We start from the raw sequence: 22,093 nt of genomic DNA, 5'->3' as shown, positions 1-22,093 counted from the left end.
TTGCTGGACTACAGGTCCCATCAGCCCTAGCCAGACTGGTCAGTGGTTGGGGTGATGGGAGGCAGAGTCCAACAACAGAGGACACCAACCCTGATATTCCGCTGCAGTCTTGCAGCAGAGAGCAGAGGCAGCTTCCCAAGGGCACATTTTTAGAGCAGTCTTGCTGGGAGCAAACTCGAAGCAGAGGTCAAAAGCGGTTAGGAAGCTATTTCTGGCTTTAACCTGGACTTGGTCCATTGAGAGCTGCAGTGCAGCATGCCCATCCTGCAGTCCTTTTCGTCTGGGCATTGCCAGCCTGACCTGCCAGCTGCCCAAGAGACAGATCCCAACAAGACCATTACAAGCAGCAAATCCATCACAGGTTCATACAGAACAGCTGAAGTCACCAGAAACACAATTCTACTGCAGCACAGCAATGACAAGGGAAGGCAGAAGTTGAGTTTCAAGAAAGCATCATGTTGAAGTAACTGCATCCCATATGCTGAAGACTTATATCAGTGACTTGGCACTACGAGTGGGCAGATCAGTCCATTTCCAGCCTGTACAAACTTTGTGCATGTTGTTTCCATATAGATGTTTTTTACCAGTTCCATACCAATTATTCTAAATATATTTTACCCTAATATAACTCATTTTGGTCCATTTTTGTGCTGAGAACTCTACTGCAAATCTCAGGAAAGGGTTGTATCCAACATTAGTCCTACTGGTTGCACACCCACTGAAATTAATTAACTTAGATATATTAATTTCAGTGGGTCTACTCCCAGTTTAACTAGGCTGAATGCAACCCAAGGTGTGAAATCTGAAGGATAATTACATTTCGATCTGTGTGTTGGTCCGGGAGGCGTGAATTGGGTCAGTTCACTTAAAAATGCAGACTGCACAAAATTCTTCTCCATCCCTCCTTGGAACTTATGAAGTGTACAGCACAAGAGAGATGCTCCCACGGAGAACTAGGCAAAAGAAAGCACCACTACAAAACGCAGACTCGGGGATCTCATAAATGCTTAGACACCACAAAACCTGACCCAAGCAAGGAGTTTTATTCCTTTGTGGTGGACTCCTGCCTACACCTACACATAAACAAGCACAGATATATACAGAGACCACGTGTTCCTGAATTGCTCTCTTCTTCGCCCACCTCTCAACTCCAGCCCAGCCCACAAGCAGCTTTGCAGCAATTATTTCAGCTAATAAGCTGTCATTTGGCAGAATCCACGTGGCTTTTCTACATAATCAACCAGCACAGGCATTGTTTGCTGTTGAAGGCTCAAGAAACGACTGCAGTCTAATTATTCTACAGACCTCCCATTAAGAGGAGGAGGGAGAACTTGCAAGATTAATAGGATCTTTTTTTTAAAAAAGCCTTCAAGAAGCCAAGAGACAGAACAGATGGCCTCCTCCATTAAAAACAATATACTGTAGTTTCAACTATATAGCCTTGGTCTCTGTTCAATCAAATAGGTTCCCAAAAATTGCATTAAACATCTGTTGATCGCATTGGTTCTGGTTATTAAACTCTACAATATACCCGTTGTCCAAACTGCAATTATCCAAATGGCTTGGTGGTCTGAAATAGCTGTATGTTCCCACACCTGTTGATGTAATCCAATGTAAATAACCACAGTTGCATTCATACAGACTTTTGCTAATCCAATCCCATCAATGGGGTTAATAATGAAAAATAAATAAATCAAGATTTTGCACACATTTATCAGCACAAGGATTCACCTTTTTCTCCTTTCTACACATTAGGCCGTGTTTGACCAGTTCCACCCAGGCTGGGCCAGGAGCAGAGATCCTTTACCATACAAAATAAATAAATCCCTGTTCTTAAGAAGCTGTCATGTCAGAGAAGTGGCTTACACTAGGAACGCTTTCCCTCAAATCTAGTTTACTCTATGGAGGGCTTGTTTTGTGAACTACTTATCAGGGAGAAAGCTTCTAATGCAGCCTTCTCCCTGACATGCTACATTTCTAAGGGCAAGGATTTAGTTATTTATTTGTATTGAGGAACGCAGAATCCTATGAGTCACAATCTGAAGTAAAACCGCCCAGATGCTGAGCTACAACCCACATCAGTAAGAACTAGGAGCTTTCTTCCTTTCCTTTTTCCTTCATTTTCCCGCAACACAATCTGCGTTTTAACAACCCTTCTTCGTATCTAGCTTGGCACCTCACTCCCACAGTGCAGAAAATCAGATGTGGGAATCAAGTTATCTTGCTGTGAAAAAAGATACATGCTTTTGTTTTATTGCTTGAATTATTTAAATTTAGTTTTATTGGTAATTTACTATTATTGTAAAGCACTGCAATTTTGTGTTAACACTTTTTTTAAAAGGGGGGGAGAATCAATACATTTTATAAAGGAATAAACAAATAAAAGCCACCCTTTTCACAACTAAAAGGGACATGACTGTATTATAATATTTGGAATTTCTTACATCTTTTAATCCTCACCCAGCTAAGGGGGGATGGCAAGCTTGTTTTCTTTTGCTCTGAAGGCTCGGACCCAAACCAATGGATTCAAGTTACAAAGAAAGGAGGTGCTGACTAAACATCAGAAAGTATTTTCTGACAGTAAGAGCTGTTCAGCAGTGGAACTCTCCTTCACTGGAGGTTTTTAAGCAGAGGCTGGAGGACCATTTTTCATGGATGTTTTAGTTGAGATTCCTGAATTGCAGGGAGTTGGACTAGATGACCATTGGGATCCCTTCCCACTCTACAATTCTATGATTCTACGAACAGAGAGTAGCTAAGAGAATGCTAAGCTTACAATCAACAGCCTTAAACAAAGGAAGAGGGGTGATAAAATCCAAGGGTGCTATAAAATACGATGTGAATCATAAACCTGGCTCATTGAAATAATATATGGACGACACCAGGGAAATTTCTGTAATATTTTCAGAGCAAAGCTCTGCCCAATGAGTGTTTTTCTTCCTCTCAAAAAGATTTTTGGCAGAAAATGAAAGAACAATTGCTTGCCGCTGCAGAGGCTGAGGTCAGATGGTAAGGATTATAAATACAGCGGCTGGCAGGCTGACAGCTCTCCACAGGTGAATATGCTGGTGACTTTGCCATAAACTTTGCCATATCGATGACTACTAAACCAGACAGGTTTGGCATTCTCTACTTGAATTCATTAGCTCGTGGCTTTAATCACAACTTCAACAAAAAAACAACAACCCTAAAATGTAGGCCTTTGACCCTGTACCCGAGTTCTTTTCAAAGCCACGATTTGCTTGGCAAAATAACCTGCCCCATTTGGCCCAGGTTTACACCACATACAAATGTCACAATCTTCTAACTCCAGATCAATTAAGCCACAGAAACTACCACACCCTGATAATGTATTAAGGCCTGATCTATACCGGGAATCTTAAGGCTGTAAGGAGAACTATACCACTTCAGATTGCAACTGGGCAGGAAAAACAATTCTGAATTGCCATTTAAAAACAGCCACCGCCCTATCTTCCCTGTTGTGGTACTTTTCTGTTTTCTAAGAACTTTTCACATTTTATCACCATCATGTCTAAAGTGACAAATTCTAGTCTACCATGTTACACAAGAAGAAACAGGATGCAACAGAATGTAGGGCTTGGACAGCAAATCCCCCACCAGTCACAGAACCCACTACAGAACGGTCCTTGGGCAAATTACCATCACTTCCCTTAAGACTGTTGACAAAACCACCATGTGTGGTGCCCTGAATCCATTACCCTGGAGGAAGAAAGAAAATGTGATTTTAATAAATATTAACAAGCCATCACATGGGTCTGAATTCCCGTATCACCAATAAAAGTCTACTAGAGAAACAGAACTTTTCTCTTTCCAGAGTTCAACCACTATGGCAGCAAGCAAAAATAAGGAGGCTGAAGGATTCAAAGGCAAAAACCAGTCTGCTTCTAAGGATCTTGAAGATGTGCTCTTAGCAAAGCAGAAACAGAAATCTGGGTTCTTCTGCCTTCCAAAGACACCCCTCAACCCTACAGCAAAGCAAGCAAAGAGAAATTCATGCTTATACCCATGGCTGGCAGGACCATAACAAAGCTCTCCACCCATCACTAGTCAAGAGCGATAACTGGCTTTGGTAGCTGCTTCCTCCAAGTACCACAACCTTTGCACTCTATCCTGCAACTGCGACTGAGGTAATGTATCTAGTGAGCGGTTGCATCTCAGCGAGCCCAGTTACAAGCTAAATACATACCGCTCACCAGATAGAAAGTGTCGGAGGGGGGGGGGGGGCACACTCGGCTATCCCAGGGCTGTCTGCCTTGTCTTTAAGTTTCACCTGTCAAAATATTTGCGGAGCCCCTGGAGACTTACATGTCCAGGTGCGCAGGCAGATCAGGCAGGGAGAGAAAGCGTGTCCGGCTCTTGTCGCGTTTCCTTTGTTCCACTCCCATGGACAGAGCGAAAACACTGGAGTCTTAAAGGCACTCGCTCTGAAGCACCCACCCCCTCCTGCCTTTGCCATGGAAACCGTCCGAAGCCATGTGATTGAGACAGGAAACCAAGGGGAAGCGCCTCCTTCCCACACCCCTCCTCACCCACACGGGAAGGAGACAGGAGACTGCTGCCATGCTGAGTAAGATATAACAAGGGGAGGCTGCGTTAAGGCAGGTCCCCCATCTCTCACACACACAAGATTCCAGCCCAATTCCAGGCAATCTGTTTAAAGGCAAAGCTCACTACCTTCCTTTTGAGTCTGGCGTCTCTTTGCCATGGGATCAGATCTCTTCAACTTGGGAGAACAGTGTGGAGAAATGTTGGCATATTGCAGAACAAGAGTTTGCCGGGCTTACTTTTGGAAGATCTGTTGGGCAGGTTTTCCTTCAGCTCAGAGTCTGGTTGAATTCCATATTTGCGGCCAGGAAAGAATTGAAGCTCTGTCTCAAACTGGCTCGGACTCTAAGGTTTGGGTTTGGGCTTGTTTTGTGTACACATGGGGTTTCTTTTGGCATCCCACTGCAGTATGTGGCTTGGCTCACTTCCTTAAAGCTCATCAGATATATTTGTTTTGTTGGCATATTTCTGAAGTGCACCTCTTCTCCGTTTATGTCATATTGTCACCTTGTTTAATGCATGGGTGTCCTTTCTTTTGGACAGGGGATTGAGCTATATGGACCTTCCAGCTTTTATTTTTAACTGGGGGGGGGTGTGTGTGTGATATTCTCCACAGCATCTTATGAAAGGGGTAGGAACTTGGAGCATTTTGTTTTGCAGCCTCACTAAGTTATCTGGTCTAGCAGTTCCTGGGTATGCATTAAGGAGAACGCAGGAGCTGTAACTCAGTGGTAAAGAAAATGTTTGCATGGATAAAATTCCCAAATTCAATTCCCGGTGTCTCCAGTTAAAATGATCAGGTGGTTGGTAACAAAATGGACCTCTGCCCAGGCCCAGGAGTAATGATGAGATGGACCAATAATTCGGCTCAATGAATTTATGCCCTTCATCTTGGGGGACATGCAGAGATTGGATATGCACAGCTATCAACAATGGACCCATTAAGAAGAACAACAGCAAACACATCACAGAGGCTTGCAATTCTATAGTTGTGCAGTCCAGCTTTGACGATACAGGAAGGAAGGATGGTGGAAGGAGGGTGGGTTTGGGTTCCTTCTAAGGCTACCCACAATGTCTCCCTTGGCTCAGGAACCAGGAAGCCACTTGCAACTTGTCTACTAGGCTTACTGAAGTTTAAATTTACCACTTGGCTGGCTGAGGACTTCCCTGTATGTAGCTCAGATTCAGTTTCAATGCCAGGCAACAGGACAGTTTTAAATGCATGTATGGAAATGGAAAATTTGACCCGTTTTGTCCTTTTATTCAGAACAGACCAAAAGTGCCAAACGTGGGACTACAACCAAAGACATTTCACATTCCACTGGTTACACCCCAGTATTTCCTTTGATCCAGCTGGGCGATTCTAATCCTTAGGAAGCTTTAGAATTGCAGTCCCTGGCAGAGGCTTTCACAGCAGCCGAAAATAAGGACCAAGCAGAAGGCGACTCAGCAGTCACATCCCCAACCCCCAATCTGAGTAATCCATTGGCTCATCCTCTTGCACGACTAAGAGCAACACCACTCTAGAGCAGCAACAACACTCTGGAGCAGCCTAGAGGAGACCAGGGAAGCAGCATGGCTAAGGTCCAAGACCTCCTTCCCAGTTATGGCATGAGTCACTATGACCTGTCCATTCTCTCCCCCCTCTTCTCTGCCAAGCAGTGCCTGCGACTCCCCTGTGCCTCAAGGTGCTTCTGCACTACCTCCCCCCCCCCTCTGGAATTGTGTCATTACGAAAGAGTCCAGACGAAATGGCTGCCAAATGTCATATTCCAGCATCTTAAGAAATAAAGGACAATTTTTCTGACCTTCAAATTCAACACAATTAGAGAGCTAGCTTTTCACTTGTGTGGACTGGCAAACATCTGGAATGAGAAATGGCCTGCCAGGCAGCTGGCAATGTGGGTGGTGCATTGCTTCACTTGCAATCATTACTTTTTTAGCACATGTGGATCCCTTTTTAATAAAATAAAATAAAATTCTGCATATCAGGTGTTAAAAAGGATTATGGAACTACATTCAGCCTCCCTATCTCCCCAACCTCTTTCCCACTAAGATGCTCATCAGCAGTATCTTAACTATCTTTGTATGTTTCAATTCCACCATTACATGTTCTGAAAGACAGTCCCTGTAAACAGTATCACTTTTCAACTGCCGGTACTGGCTTGATCTTCTTCTTCTTTTCAATTCCTTTCTTCCCGAGAGTGCACATGCATTAATAAAAAGGTTAAAACAAAATGAATGAATGTTCCAACTTTTCACTTGGAATTTTACAAATATCCTGGCAATCAAGTGCCGCAGCTGACCCAGGCAACTTTACCATAGTGAAACATGCAAAGCTGACTACATATACACCAAGTGACAACGAAGTTGGAAACTGGGAATTGTGAAGTCCAAGTGGAAGCCTTTTTAGTGTTATTTCCAGGCTTCACAGCTTTGGGCCTAGCTGGGGAAAGACCACTGCACATTTAAGAAGCATAAATGAAAGAAATTCTGGATATCCATGGAACTGTTGACCAGATGACTCCAGGGCACTGCTATATGCAGGCTCCAGCAGGGAAGAACCAGTTTACACAAGTACTTCTATGGCCCATTACAAAATTTCTGAGTTCAGTGTGACGCAGCCTGGCTTCTATTTCCAATGAAATGTACTCTGGAATGGAATAATGGTATGGAAAGCCAGCTTTTCTGTCTATCACACTTCACTACCATTTCGAGGGTGCCCAGTTAAGATCAGAGTCAACAAGAACAACTGTAAAAAGCAAAAGCTTTTCAGTTATGAACTCAGGCTTTCTCTTCTGTAGATTTTGGCAACAGGCAGCCTCTGAGTGACTCCTGCATGGCTGTGTAGCAGCAAAGTCATTTTAAAACTAGACCCTGTTCCTAGCCATTCTCAGCCAATGAACAGAAGGGAACTAGAAGGCAAAAGAGTTTTCAGCATTTATGCTTCCCCTTCTCTCGCTTGTGCACAATCTGGAAGGAAGAGGTCATGCAAACTGGGGGCAGGGGAGGAAAGAGGAAGTCTGAAAACTGAGGTAGTCATGGGGGGGGGGGACTCGCCACCTGTTTATAAACATAAACAGATATGCCATGTGGTACAGAGCAAATATCAGGAAAATTAAATTCTCCTTCTGATATAGGCAACAACATTCTTTTAAGTGATACACAAGGTGGAGAAATACCCTGAATAAACTTCCAAAATAATTCATTCCACTTTTGAAAATAGGCTTGGGAAATGTGTAGACCAAGCAAAACACAGCATTTGTGCAGTACGTGTATTTACCTTATTCAGAATACTAAATTTAAGTAGTGACCATCTTTACAAATCAATGGAGATGTTGCTATTAACCTATTTAAATTTAATTTAATAATCTGACAAGTATCTGCAGGAACAAAGATCGCTAAATACATTAGAATCTTTGGGACCAGCAAAAACACCAGTTAGCATAGAAAGCAGGCAATTAATTGGCCACTGGCATTAATTCATATTTTAACCTTTTTCTCATATATCCATAAATTCTACTAAATTTTATCAGTTAATCTCATTAATTCCAAAATGGATGGGTACATACTAACAAATAGTAGCAAATCATCTGAATACAAACCTAATTTAAATTCCACTTCTCATGCACAAAACCATAGATCTTCCTGTTCTGTCTAACTGCACGTGCCAACATTTCCAAAACATAGATCAAATATCAGTGGAGGAAGAGGGCAGTTTATCTTGTACCTTTCTCTATTATCAAACAAATCTGAAAGGATTCCATTTACCCTTACTTGCAACTTAGAAGAGTAGCACAATATTCGAATCCACTTTATAACATCATGAGGAAATTCAAAATTTTCCGAAGCAACATAAATGGTGTCTTATTTATGGCCCATCAGCTTTGAGTATTCAGCACCCCCCTTAACAGCTGGAAATAATAATTGGATCATCATAAAATACCAAACCAGTTGCTACTGTTTATAAATGTTTATTTGAAGTGTATAAAGTAGAAGATCGGAAACTTATGGAACAATGGAACCATGAATTAGAGTGTGCCATGCAAGCTAAACAATGGAAAATTGCTTTAGAATCTATACAGAATGTTTCTTTAGATTTAAAATTGAGATTGAGTCAACAAAAAAATTTGCATTTTGGGTATACTAGACTCCACATCAGATAGATGCTGGAGGTGCAATGTTGGAAATGCCTCATTGAGACATATGATGTGGACTTGTCCAGTGATACATCCTTCTTGGTTTGAAGTTGCTGTTCATATTAAATGTGTACTGGAGAAATCATTGATATTTGTGTGTGTTCATGTACTTTTAAATTATATTCCTGTACATGGAGACTAAAAGCAGGACAACAGAAACAGACTTTATTGGTGCTTGTGGTTGCTAAGAGACTTACACTTCACATTTATCTTCGAAGGATAAATATTCACCATCTATTATGCAATTGTTTGAAGGCCTTAATGCCCTTGCTACATTTGAATCTACTTTCTATAAACACCAACTTTGTTTGGGTACATACTCAGACATTTGGAGGGCATATATCATTATGTATGTGTAAATTCAGATGGATGTACTGATGTTTATTGTTCTGTGAAAGTGAGCTGACGATTTTGCTTTTCTCACTGCCCTCTTTGTGTTCTTTTCTCCTTTAATAAATTCACAAAAATAACAGTTATATATGTGTGTGTGTGTAAAAAGGCACTAAAGCTGAGCAATGAGATTATTATAATGTACCTCTCATGTGAGCAGGAACAACATTAATCTCTCCCTGTCTCTGAAACATAAGCAAAGTTAAATGTAAAGCTTGAGCAGTCTGCTGCCCAATTCTTTGCTGAACATATTTCTGGAGGCGGTTGTGGTGTACCCACTGTTCCTGCGCTATAAATTATAGCAGCTGGAGTCTGTGGGCATCAGTACAGCATTGCTAAATCTACTCCCTTCTGTGCAATTAGCAGTTCCCTTAAAGTCTGAGGACATTTATAGGACTTAGGAACAGAGATAATGTGCTTCAACACTGCACATGGCCCAAAGGAAGACGCAACTTTTGCTAAGGTGTGGCTTAATCATCTTTCCCCACGTGACAACAAATTGGGGGCAGAGGGAGAGAAAGCGAGCAGCTGAGTATAATAGCACCTGCTTTGCAAGTTGAAGATCCAGCAGTCGATTCTTGGCATCACCAGTTAAAAGGATCAGGTTGCAGGGGAAAGACCCTATTGGAGACCCTGTAGAACTGTTGCCAGTTAGAGTACAGTATTAGGAAGCTGCCTTCTACTGAGTCTCATGGTCAGGGAACTGCCATCAGGACTGGAGGGGGAGAGCAAAAGCCAGAGGGATTCCGGAGAGCATCCAGGGATCGGGAGGAGCAGCCCATCTTCTGGGGAAGAGAATCAGCGTAGCACCAGTGGAGAAGGGGGGCAGCTGGGGGAAGTGGCGAGGCGGTCTCATGTCTCCTTGCCTGGGACCAGCGGGGAGAGTAGGGGTCCTCCGTTGCCCACGCCCTCCCTGCGCAGAAGGCTTCCGTGCAGAGAGGGTAGGTGGAGACTAGGCGTCAAAGAACTTCTTTGCTGGAAGAAGTTTAAGAAACGCCCACTCACGGATTATGCCAGCGATTGAGTCAGCCACGGGTGAGTGGCTGTCTGGACAGAAAGAGGTTCACTTTGGCAACCCAGCCAGGTGTTTGCACCCAGCCGGGGGGATAGGTACCTGCTTACGCATGAGCAACCCCTAAAACCATTACACTCATCATTGGTACATCTAATTCAGTACTGTCAACACTGATGGGCAGCATCTCTCTGGGGTTTCAGACAGGTCTCTCCCAGCCCTACCTGAAGCTGCTGAGGATGATTAAACCTGAAACTTCGGCATGCAAGGCTTGACCACTCAGTTATGGCCCTTCCCAAACTGGCTAGAGCAGAGTGGAAAATACTGAATGAAATGGACAAATAACTTAACTTTGTATAAGGGAGCTTCCAGTGTTCCTTAGACATGTAAAGAACACCATTCTGCCACCATTAACTTTAGGCAGGTAAGAGTCTGCAAATATTCATATTCTCACCAGGACAGGCAAAATTTCAACTAGGAAAAAGGTATGAGCTGCTGGATGCTGTGCCAGCTCACCTTGTATAAAGATCCTACTTCGACAAAGCTACAGTTAGCTTAACCTTGAGCAGCCTAGATATTTATAATTAAAGGCCATATGATGCAAATTAAAAGACTAAATTATGCAAATGCATGCTTTTCCTAATTGTACAGTTCTGTAAAGCAGCCAGAATTAATAGAATTTGTGAATCATGTTTACACAAGTGTTGAACTGAAACAGCACATTCAAACAGAAAGATTATTATAAAGTGAAGATTTGCATTCATGTTTTTACAAGATCCAGTCACTCGCACTTTTAAGACATCCTATGCACTGAAGCATAGAAAATTATCTGCCAACAAAACTACAATTCTCTAGTAAGAAAACCAAATTCAGTACTTCAGCAAATCAGCACAACACATACTTGGCCTGCATATCCTTGCTCTGTACATATTACAGTGGAACCTGCCATTTTAATTTTTCTTTTTATCAAGGTACAACACCACTGTCAACCTCAAAGAGTAATGTTTTGAGAAGAGGAAAGCTTTGAGTGGTTATGTAATACATAAAAGTACACAGCCACCTTGTACTGAGTCGGATCACTGACCATTCGAGCCCAGTAACATCTACAGTACTCTGAACAGTAGCGGTTTTCCATGGGAACATAAGGAGCTTTCACCAAATCAGACCTTTGGTTCATCTAGCTCAGTATTTTCCGCACTGGGCAGCAGTGACTCTCCAGGGTTTCAGACACTGGACATTCCCAAGCTCTGCCTGGAGATGCCAGAGATTGAAGCTGTGACCTTCTGCATGCAAAGCAGATGCTCTTCCACTAAGATGGGGAAACGCATCAGCTTTGCATGCAGAAAGTTCCCAGTTCAACCTCCGGCATCTCCAGGTCAAGCTGACAGACTCAGTTATGAAACTCAGGAGATATGCTGCTGCTGGAGAAATGCTGCAATGTGGACAAAACTGAGCTAGATGGCCCAACAGTCTGACTCAGCAGCTTCATTTTCACTCGCTCAGGTTTTGGCTTACTTGGTTTGCATGCAGAAGGTCTCCGCTTCAGTCCCTGGAACCTCCATAAAAGGATCTCAAGCAGCAGGTGGTGGGAAAGGTTCTCTGCCTGAAACTCTGGAGAGCAGATGCTACCCAGAGAAGACAATACTGATCTGACCTTGTATTTTCTAGGCCTGCTACCATTTTACTGGAAATGCAAGGAATTGAACCCAGGAGCTTAGGCAGGTATTCCACTACTAAACCACATTAGTTCCAGAAGCTAAAGAAACATCTCAAAGTACATTACACTTCTTGAAGCAGAGTTAAAGAAAAGTGACATGAAGGCTTCAAGGGAGCCAATTGCGCAGACTTCACAAGTTCCCCTAAAGCCTTTTTCAAAGCACAGTGTACTTGCTTCCAAATTGGAGGGGCAGGCACTAGATTCTTCCTCTTCTCTAATAGTAGTCTGAGATTCCTGTGATAAGGCAACTACAGTCTGAGCATGGGATTCTGAAAGGCTAAGAGTCCTACTTACTATTGCACTGCTGATCAAGGTAAGGCCCCCACTCAACAAGACTATCCTTCTCTCACCTTTTAAAAACAAGCTTGACAACTGTGCCTATGTAAATGTAGAAGTTGAGAAATGGCAGAAAGTGCACACCTTCTCTGATCAGGGGAAAGGACTGTAGCTCTGTGGCAGAGCACATGCATTGCATTCAAACGGTTCCAGGTTCAATCCCTGGCATTTCCAGATAGGGCTGGGGGACTCTTTTCTGTAGCCCTGGAGAGATGCTGCCAGACAGTGTGAACAATACTGAGCTAGATGAACCAATAGAATGACTCAGCTTTCTACATTCCTATCAGATGTGAGGAACTATTCCAGAATTGAAAAGAAGAAAAACTTTGTAGGAAAAGGTGTACAGGTCAGCGAGCAGCTTGTGCTCAATGGGAGACCGGGGGGGGGGGGGAGAGAGAGAAGTGTTCTAGTGTGCATTTCTTGCGTAAGTCACCTGCCAATCCATGATCAGCACCGGACCTGAAGAGGTGTTGTACCTACATTAGCTGCCATCCTCTGTGCAGATGGGAAATGTCAGGTCTCAGTTGCCCTGGAGGCCCAAATCTCAGCGCAGCAGTCACTCTCACTGGATAAACATTAACTCTGCTGAGGCCTCTCTGTCCCGGTCTGTCACAGGCAGAGAGCACAGGCTGTTCTAAGCTTCCTGGAACCCTTTCAAACCAACCGTCCAAATTAAAGTGAGCCTAGGGAAGAAGGTAGCCAGAACACTCCAAAGAAATCACATGCAACAAGCACCCAAAGATTTGAGGGCAGAGGAAGAACAGGGAGCATTTTCCATTGTTGTGTTAGGTGGCGGTGGTGGTGTGCGTATGGGAGTTTAATGCTAACTACATCAGACGCTAAGCCAACGAGTGATGCTGTCCAGCCTGGCTTAGGGATAAGATGGCAGAAACATCAAAGTCCTAGAAGGAAAAACTGAGTCCCATGCTAGGTAATGAGGCCTTTGCACAAACCTCTGTTATACCTGTTATGGCAGCACATTCCCCATAAGCATGAAAAATTAAAAAGCAGTGCCTTCGTCAATATTCCTCAATAACCAAGCATCTTCCTCAGTATCAACCATCAGTATTGCACCCTACAACAGGCAGGTGAGGTGCCACCACTGGGCTATCAGCACTGACCCATGACATGGCCTTATCAGTGGCAATTTCCTATCTGTGGAGCACCCTCCCTTGTAAGCTGTGCCGGTCTCCCTCACTGCTGACTTTCAGGAGAAACTTAAAAACATTTCTGTTTACCCAGGCTGAAAAGCCACTGTTACTAGAAACCCTGACATCACTGGTTGAGAGAATCTTTTATTTTTAGAAGGTTCTTTTAAAAAAAAACAAAACAAAACTATTTTTAGGCTATTTATATTATTGATGTGTTTGCCGCCCTGTGCTCCTTCAGAAGGAAGGGTGGGATATAAATTGCATTTTTAAAAGGAAGAGAAATGAGTAATAGGCACCAAATTGGGCCACTTTAAAACAGCATCAGACAAATCAATGGAGGGCAAGGCTATGACTGGCTATTAGCCATGATGGCTACATAAATATCAGTTGCTGGAGCACAAAAACCTACTTATGTTTGCAACCAGGAGAGGTTAAAAGTGAAACAGACAACAAAGCAGCAAAGCCTTCCTGGGCAGGTCAAAGGTTGTGCCCATTCTGCACACTCTGAGGTCTGTTCCTCCTATGTGCTCTAGGAACATTCACATGCCCTATCATGCCAGTTGATTTTTTAATTGATGGTTTAGATATGGACACAGTTGCCATGCTTGTTTTTGTTAAAGATGAAAGAATCTGACAGGAAAGGATGGTCTTCCCTTGTTTTAGGTGGGGTAGAGAAATGTCTCAGGACACAACAATTCATTCCTGGACTGCAGGATCACATAACCAAAAAGCAGTAATTCAGGGCGGTGAATTTCCCAGAGTTCTGTTTTTTCCTTAGAAAACTTTCCTTTCTCTAAGTTCATTGGTAACAGTGGATGGGCACCAACTGCAAATAGAGTTTAGCCTGGCAGCTTAAGTTTTTCACTTTGTTTATGATACCCAAGAAAAATAAACACTCTAAATTAGATCACTCTCTTCTGAGACATCAGAAAATTTCCTGATGCAAACTGAAAATTACCCCATGCAAATTTAGGCTAATTTGCGTAAGAACATTTTCCAGGTCAAATATTTCTGGAAAGTCCACATCACTGCTAAGGACAGAAACTTTATTTCATGTAATGCAGGGCCACACAACTTTTTCCTCTGCGGATCTCCATCTTTTCTTCCCTTGACTTCTTCTCTACTCCTCCCAACCCCTCCCCATGCTGTAAAGCTGCTTTTATCCCAACAGCTGTCTCTGGCCTGAGGAACACTTTTCAGAAGGTATAATGTCTAAACAAGTTTGCTGCTGCCTCAGCATGCTAAGAGCCAAGAATAATCTTAGCCCCACGCCTACCCTGACCTTCCACATTGTCGTAGTCCTCCTCCTCCATGCCTTCACTAGCCCTGCAGGGAACACCTCCCACCACGATAAACACTTGGTGAGCTATGTGGGCTTCACAGTGAATGAGATTCTCCCGGCATTCCAAAGGAAGGGCTGAGAGACAAAATTCCACAACAATCAGCACGCAGAAAAGAGCCCAGTCCAGGCTACAAGGAGCAACAGGGTTGCCAGAGTAATTGCTTCTCTCTTGATCCCCCTATAGGGGTGGGGGAGCCCTACAGGTGTTGCTGAACCACAACTGCCATCTTTCCTGACTACTGACCATGTTGGCTGGGCTGATGGGAGTGAAATCCAACAGTATCTGGAAGGCCTCAGGTTTCACACTCCTACTCCTGCATGAACAGGGTAGGTGGGTGGAATACCCATGCCATGCATGTACAGAAGAGCAAAGGTGTTACACGTGCAGAGCTGAGAAGGCATTTCCCCATCGTTTTCGTGGGAGGAAAGGCAGATGGCATCAAACAGATAAGTTGAGAGAAGTTGGGCACTAAAATGCTTCTAGTCCTTTTGAAACGTGCAACAGAAAATTTTCCCTAGGAGATTTCACACTCGCATTAGCAATGATGACCAAATGCCAACTGAAAATAAATATGCAAGCTTGGCAGTTTCAAAAGTATTCAGCTTTGTTTACTAAATACAAGTAAAATAAACATTCTAAGTTTGATAACTATTGAGGGCATCTGAAAATTTTCTCATACAAACTAAATTTTCCCCAATACAAATTACCATATGCCAGGGGTGAGGAATCTTTGGTCCACCAGATGTTGTGGACTACAACTCCCTTCAGCCCAGCAAGCATAGCCAATGACCATGGATGATGAGAGTTGTAGTTCAGCAACATCCAGGACTGGCTCAATATATTTTGGCACCTGAAATGAACCACAAAATGCTGTTCCATCCTGCCATGGCCAGGGAAGAAGGGGTGAATGAAGATCTACATCAGGACCAAGGGGCCAATAAAGATCTACACCAGGCATAGGCAAACTCAGCCCTCCAGATGTTTTGGGACTACAACTCCCATCATCCCTGACAACTGGTCCTGTTAGCTAGGGATGGTGGGAGTTGTAGTCCCAAAACATCTGGAGGGCTGAGTTTGCCTATGTCTGATCTACACAACGGGGGGAGAAGACCAGCAGTGCCTCCTATTGGTCAAAAGGTCACTGTAGAGGTGGCATGGGGGGCAGATCTGGCTTCCAAGGGGCGCACCACAACTGTTGCTGCTACTGCAGCTGCAGCAGGCAATGCATTCCTTGGAGAACAGATCTGCTGCCCCTGTGGATCCTGATACCTGAGGCAGTTGCCTCACCTTGCCTCATAAGTGGCTTGGCTCTGAAAACATCTGAAGCGACAAATATTCTCCACGCCTGCCCTATGCAAATTAGCCAAATCACTATGAGACTGGACAGGGTCTAACTAATTCACAGCATACAGTGCCAAGGAGGCAAATCTAGAATGTGTTACTGTGGTAATGATTACCCCAATTTGTCCCTCCTGTGTCCTTATCTAACCCTGAAATCAACAAAACAGGCATCCTAGGGTCTGGCTTTCACAGCCGGTGATGCAGCAAACAAACGGAGGAAACCCAACCACTATCACTTCCACATTTGCAAAATAGGAAGTGCAGTATGCTTTTCATAATTATTTAACACTCACAGATGCAACAACTCATTCATCGAGACCCTTACAGGGAGCATTTTGGTGGATGAGCTTCCCCAGTGCTTCAACAGTCACATGTGGTTTTGCAGGCAAACATTTATCGACAGGCTGGAGCATGATAGGGCAGAGCGACCTGGACTCCCCAATTCCTCAGGAGTGTGGAATATGGTGTAGAGAGAAGGATTCCGAATCCTGAGGGGGGCACTACACATATGTGTATGGGACATGATTGTATTTCAGTCATACATACTTTGCATGTAGGAAGTCACAAGAATCAGCTCCTGGAACCTCCAGTTAAAAGGATGAAGTAAGGGGTGATGGGAAAGACCCTGGAAAGCTGTCACCAGCTAGAAAAGATGTTACTGGGCTAGATGGGCAAATAGTCTGACCTGGAATCTGAGGAAGAAGGGTCATCAAATGTCATTTAGTCAATTCCCCTGAAAATGCAGGAAATGTACTGGAGTAAGACCTGGTATAAGGCTGTTTCCCCATTTCCTATCAGCAGAAAGCTGCCTTCTATTGAATCAGACAGTTTAGCTCAGTATTGTCTACACTGGCAGCCAGAGGCTCTCCAGAATTTCCGGCACAGAATCTTTCCCAGGTCTACTTGGAGATGCTGGGGGTTGAAGCTGTATGCAAAGTACAGTGGTACCTCGGGTTAAGTATTTAATTCGTTCCGGAGGTCCATTCTTAACCTGAAACTGTTCTTAACCTGAAGCACCACTTTAGCTAATGGGGCCTCCTGCTGCCGCCGTGCCGCTAGAGCGTGATTTCTGTTCTCATCCTGAAGTAAAGTTCTTAACCTGAAGCACTATTTCTGGGTTAGCGGAGTCTGTAACCTGAAGCGTATGTAACCCGAGGTACCACTGCAAATGCTCTTCTCCCCTTCCCCTAAACACAATGCAGCCTCCGAGGTTGAAATATCATGTGGAATCTCAGTGTGGAAGGAGAGAGGATTTTAATCCTTTCACCTTGCACCTGTGAATGCACCTGCTACAAGGAGCAAAATCATCTGCAAGGGGGTATTCTCAGTGCAGGAAATGGTGCAAAGGGGAAAGGAGAAAGACCAAGCTTTGATTTCATATTGTAGCCTTGGCAGCTCCTGTGTGTTTGTATATTTTAAAGACAGTCAAAAATGCATAATGTTTAAGAACTGCCCTGAGAATCTCAGCTTCCACATTTTAAAGCAAAGGCAAGGACCCAGTTCTTATGACTGCAAAGAAAGGCTGGGTAAAATGTATGGGAAATGCCACATGAAATTACACAACCATAACTGAACGGCAACAGAAGAATAGGATAGGATTTCTGGTGATTGGGGGGCTGAGCTTCGGAGCCCTGCATAGCTAAAGCATAATAAGTTATGCTAAATACATGCAAATGTGCTTGAGCTGCATAAATTATACACAACACAGAATCTGGCCAATTCCAATGTAAACTGTATTTGTTATGCAGAAAACATATTCCCCTTTGATAGGGAAAAGGCAGCCAACATAACTAGTGTTTGCCTCAAGGAAGGCAGAAAAATCCATGCAAGAGCTAGACTCCAAAGGCTCAGAACATAGCAGCCTCTGCTTCCAGCTTTTAATGCTCTCTGTACCAAATTCACTTACCATCAGCACCTCTTATGACTTCCAAGAATGTCCTAAGCACTCCACAGGGAAGAATAATCATGAGGTTGTAAAGGCCATGGATAAAAGTAAATAAATGGCTGTTCAAGGCCCTCCTCCTATTAACCACTGGGTCCCCACAAGTCCCACAAATAACATGAGAAAGCAGGCCTATTAGATTACATATTAATAATAACATTTACAGCCTAAACAGGAAAACTATTTTTTATACTGTTTAGATAGATAAAATGCAACAGGAACACACAATCAAACCATAGCACAACACAGCAACAGGAAATAGCTTTTAATAACCTCCTGCCTCTTCTGGACGACAGATGTCCAAACTGCAAACTCAGAAGGAAGTCACATGGCCTAGGAAAGATGTCATGGAACAAAACACAAGGGGGGGGGGCAGTATATATTGCAAAAGTTCCCAAAGATGCTGGAGAGAACTGAGGTTCAGTTTCTCCGGAAATTATTTACGGCACATTTCCACACATGTGAGAAGCCAGAAAAGAAACAAGGGGAAAGAAGCAGGCTCCCTGGGATTGGAATCAGTTAACAATGGGTCCACCTTTCTACAGATTGCCCCATTCTGTGTGAATTCCTTGCCGTAGCAAGCAGTAGCAGCCTGGTCCCAAGAGGGGGGCAAAGTTTGCCTCACCAGACATCAAAAGGAGATTGAGACTATCCAGCAACAGCTACTGCTTGTGAAAACACCAGACGAAAAGGCAACCCACCTCAGAGGTGCAACAACCTACACTTGAGGGAAGAAACAAGGAGAAAAGTGAGCACAGAGTATTCCTATGACCCAGCCAGTTTCCAGACTAGCCTATAACACTGCCTGCCATACAGCAGAAGTCAACAATCTCCTTCTACTATAACACATCTTAGATCTAAAGAGGCCATCTCAATCCTGTAGAAGCTGAATAGGGAATGAGGCCCCAGGGAACTCAGTAGGGATAATAGTAGGGAGACTTCTGAATATATATGCTTAGAAATGGTAGAGCTGGAAGAGACTTTGGAGGTCATTTATCAATCCCCCTGCTCAGTGCAGGATATAACTACAGCATACCTGACAGAACTGTGTTGCATTAACTCCAGCACTTATATTTGAACTCGTGAGCAGGGTTAGTTCATCAGCATTATCATTTAAAGATAGTCCCCAGCAATGTGAATATTAAAGTAAAAAAACCCGAGTAATCATGCACTATCCTGATCCTGGGGTTTTGGTTTTTTCCAGAATCTAACTGTGCACGTCCAGAGACTGCCGTTTTTACTAAAGAGAAGCTTAGCATCTGGGTTCTCCTCCAGAGGGCTGGGAATTGGATATGCATGACACAAGTAAATATGATGCCATTTTAAGTGTATTTTGTGAAAACAGCTCAGCTGTTCTGTTTGCTCTCATTGTAGCTTGGCTCTCTGTATTTCCTTATGCTTCTTCTTATCCAGTTCTGCTTTCAGAAAGGCATTCACTTGAGTTAAGAAAATACAAGTTAACAGCAGCCAAGTGATAGCTTCATTCTCAGATTTCTGCCCACAATCTGTCCCCCAGTCTTCTCTCTCTGCTCCACATTGCTTTACATAGGGATGGGGAACCCCAGGTCCATGGACCAAATGCAATCCCCTGAGACTCTTCCCAGGCCACGCCTTATCCCAAGGGTAGCCCTGCTCTCTGTACTCCTCAACTGCTTTTGTCAGGCTGGAAAATGTCATTGAACTGCAATAATGCCTCTTACTTGCCTGGGCAGAAGATAAAAAGATGTGGATGGTGGGAGTTTGTAGAAGCTTCTGGCTTTGGTGTGGCTGCAATGTACTCTACTGTACAAAAGTTAAGAGTCACATCCTTTGCTCCGCCCAGTTTTGCATCTGGCCCTGGCCCTGCCCACCACTGACACATGGCCCTTGGTCTGGAAAAGGTTTCCCACCCCTGGCTGCATCAACCGTATCTCAATATGCAGCACTACAATTTGTATGCCTCAGTGATGGAGAGGCTCACAGGCTTCTTGAGGAAATGAAACAGAAAGGAATTCCCTTTCCCTGCTTGATCGCAGAGATTCTCATAAAACTTCCAGATATCAAGTCTCACAAACCTATTTGGATATGATTAAGTACAGAATACACACTTGCATTAGCATCTGCTGAGAAACAAGATTAACTTTAGATCTAAACTTCAGACTAAAAACAAGCCTTTGGTGCTGCTTTAACAGGAGAGAGACAACCCAAGCCTAAGGATCCAGAAACTGAAAAATGCTCTGGATCCCTTGGGCACTCCTCAAAGGCAGGCACAGCTGAGAATTCACTAAGATCTAAAGTGCAAAAGCACAAGCACCATTTAGGAAACAGCAAACTGGTTCCTAGGCGGCTCTAAAATATTCAACCCGCAGGACCAAATTCCTCTTGTCATTTACAAAGCTGTTATATAAATGGCACAAGGACACAGCAGAGAGAGAAAAACACCAATCCAGATAAAGTGCTACTCATGTCACAGTGCTGGCCTTAACTTTGGCACCCTTGTCAAAACTATTTAAACGGGCCTCACACTTGGCCAAAAGCCCACTGGAATATTGGGCTGGTGGCAGGACTGTGTTTGACCCTTTTCCTAGTCCGTTCTCACCTTCCCATAGTATCAGATCTCTCTCACAGCAGTCCCAAGAAGCACCATGTATGCCAAGTAGCTCTGAGAACAACAGAAAGGCCATTCCATCTACTGCAGCAGCAAGACGAATACTGCTCCCACTACGAAGCACTGCTCCAGGCAGCCACCAAGCATTACTTAGTGCAGAATTTCCCAGACTGATGGCCTTCAGTGCCCTCATCATCTTTAACCATTTGCTACATTGGCTGGTGCTCATGGGAGCTGGAGCCCAACAACACCTGGAGGATAATAGGCTGGGAATATGGTCAGCCCTGCCAGTTCAGGTTCATCATGCCCCAGGCAAGGCAACACCCACTGCAATTGGGAAACACGAGGCTTATCAAATTTGTTTGCTCAATGCATCCCATAAGGTGCTAAAACAGAAACCCTATGCCTTTTCATCTTTTTGGCGATACAAGTAGAAAGATCCTTAGAAATATGAGGCAGGTTAATATCAGCCTATTTCTATACAGCACAGGGAGCACCATGTCCAGTTCAAGGTGCCACATTTTAAGGTGCATGTTCAGAGGAGGAGGATCACAGATCCTCCAAGTGTCCCTATTTTGCAGGGATGTCCCTGATATAGAGAAGCCGTCCCAATTTCTGATTTGATTCCGGAATGTCCCACTTTTCCTTAAGATGTCCTTATTTTCATTGGAGAAATGTTGGAGTGTATGGAGTTATCCGACCTCTGAGCCATCTGAAGGCAATCCTGTAAAGGGAAGGGTTTATTTAATGTTTAACGTTTTATTTTGTTTTTATATATGTTGGAAGCTGCCCGGCATGGCTGGGGCAACCCAATAAGATGTGTGGGGTATAAATAGTAAAATTATCATTATGGAATGGGACGTCCCTACCTATTTTCATCGGAGAAATGTGATCAGCCTATGTGACCAGGATGGCAAGGGATCTGGAAACCAATTCCTAAAAGAAATGGTTGAAAGAGCTAGCTATGTTTCGCCTGTGCAAGAGAAGATTAAGAGAAGATATTATATCTATATGCAAATATTTGAAGGGCTATTATGCAGAAGATGCTGCTCCAGAGGGAAGGGCTAAAACCAATGGGTGGAAATGGAAAGGAAGCAGATTTCAGCTAAAGATCAGGAGAAACATCCTAATGGTAAGAGCTGTTCCACAGTGGGACAGACTTCCTCAGATGGTGGTGGGCTCTCCTTTGTGGTGGGTTTACTTAAGCAGAGGCTAAACAGCCACCTATCATGGATGCTGTAAGCTGCATCCTGAACTGAGGAAGGGATTGAAATAGATCTTTTTCAGTTCTATGATTCTGCACATGCAAAAACTGAGGCATCTTCCTCTCGACCACACCTAAAAGGACAAAACATTCTTTTTTTATTATTAATCCCCAAAACTGGGAGTTCAAGAGCTGAAGGACACTTGGCAGAAACTGACATCTGCATTCAAAACAATTTAATCAGTTTTTAACAGAGGCCGGCCTTGAAGCCAGAAACATGAAGATCACATATTGCAAACCCACCT

The 22,093-nt window shown here is 43.7% G+C and overlaps 1 protein-coding gene across 9 annotated transcripts in view; it reads right to left on the bottom strand.

The window, feature by feature from the left end:
- Nucleotides 1-22,093, bottom strand: part of RIPOR1 (RHO family interacting cell polarization regulator 1) — a 96,378-nt gene that overhangs the window by 55,847 nt on the left and 18,438 nt on the right. For 2 of the 9 annotated variants that reach the window (XM_083452435.1, XM_083452424.1), the window contains exon 1: nt 4,327-4,492. The exons of 5 other annotated variants lie outside the window; for them this stretch is intronic. In XM_083452435.1, coding sequence (XP_083308561.1) covers nt 4,327-4,477 — 151 coding nt within the window. In that variant the 5' untranslated portion in view covers nt 4,478-4,492. Of the gene's footprint in view, nt 1-4,326; nt 4,493-17,961; nt 18,081-22,093 lie in introns of those variants that run through there. 2 more of the 9 variants (XM_083452437.1, XM_083452425.1) reach the window with 2 other exon arrangements.

The sequence above is a fragment of the Podarcis tiliguerta genome, assembly GCF_965153285.1.
Source record: "Podarcis tiliguerta genome assembly, chromosome: 8".
Lineage (NCBI taxonomy): Eukaryota > Metazoa > Chordata > Lepidosauria > Squamata > Lacertidae > Podarcis > Podarcis tiliguerta.
This window is presented reverse-complemented; position numbering and strand designations above follow the sequence as displayed.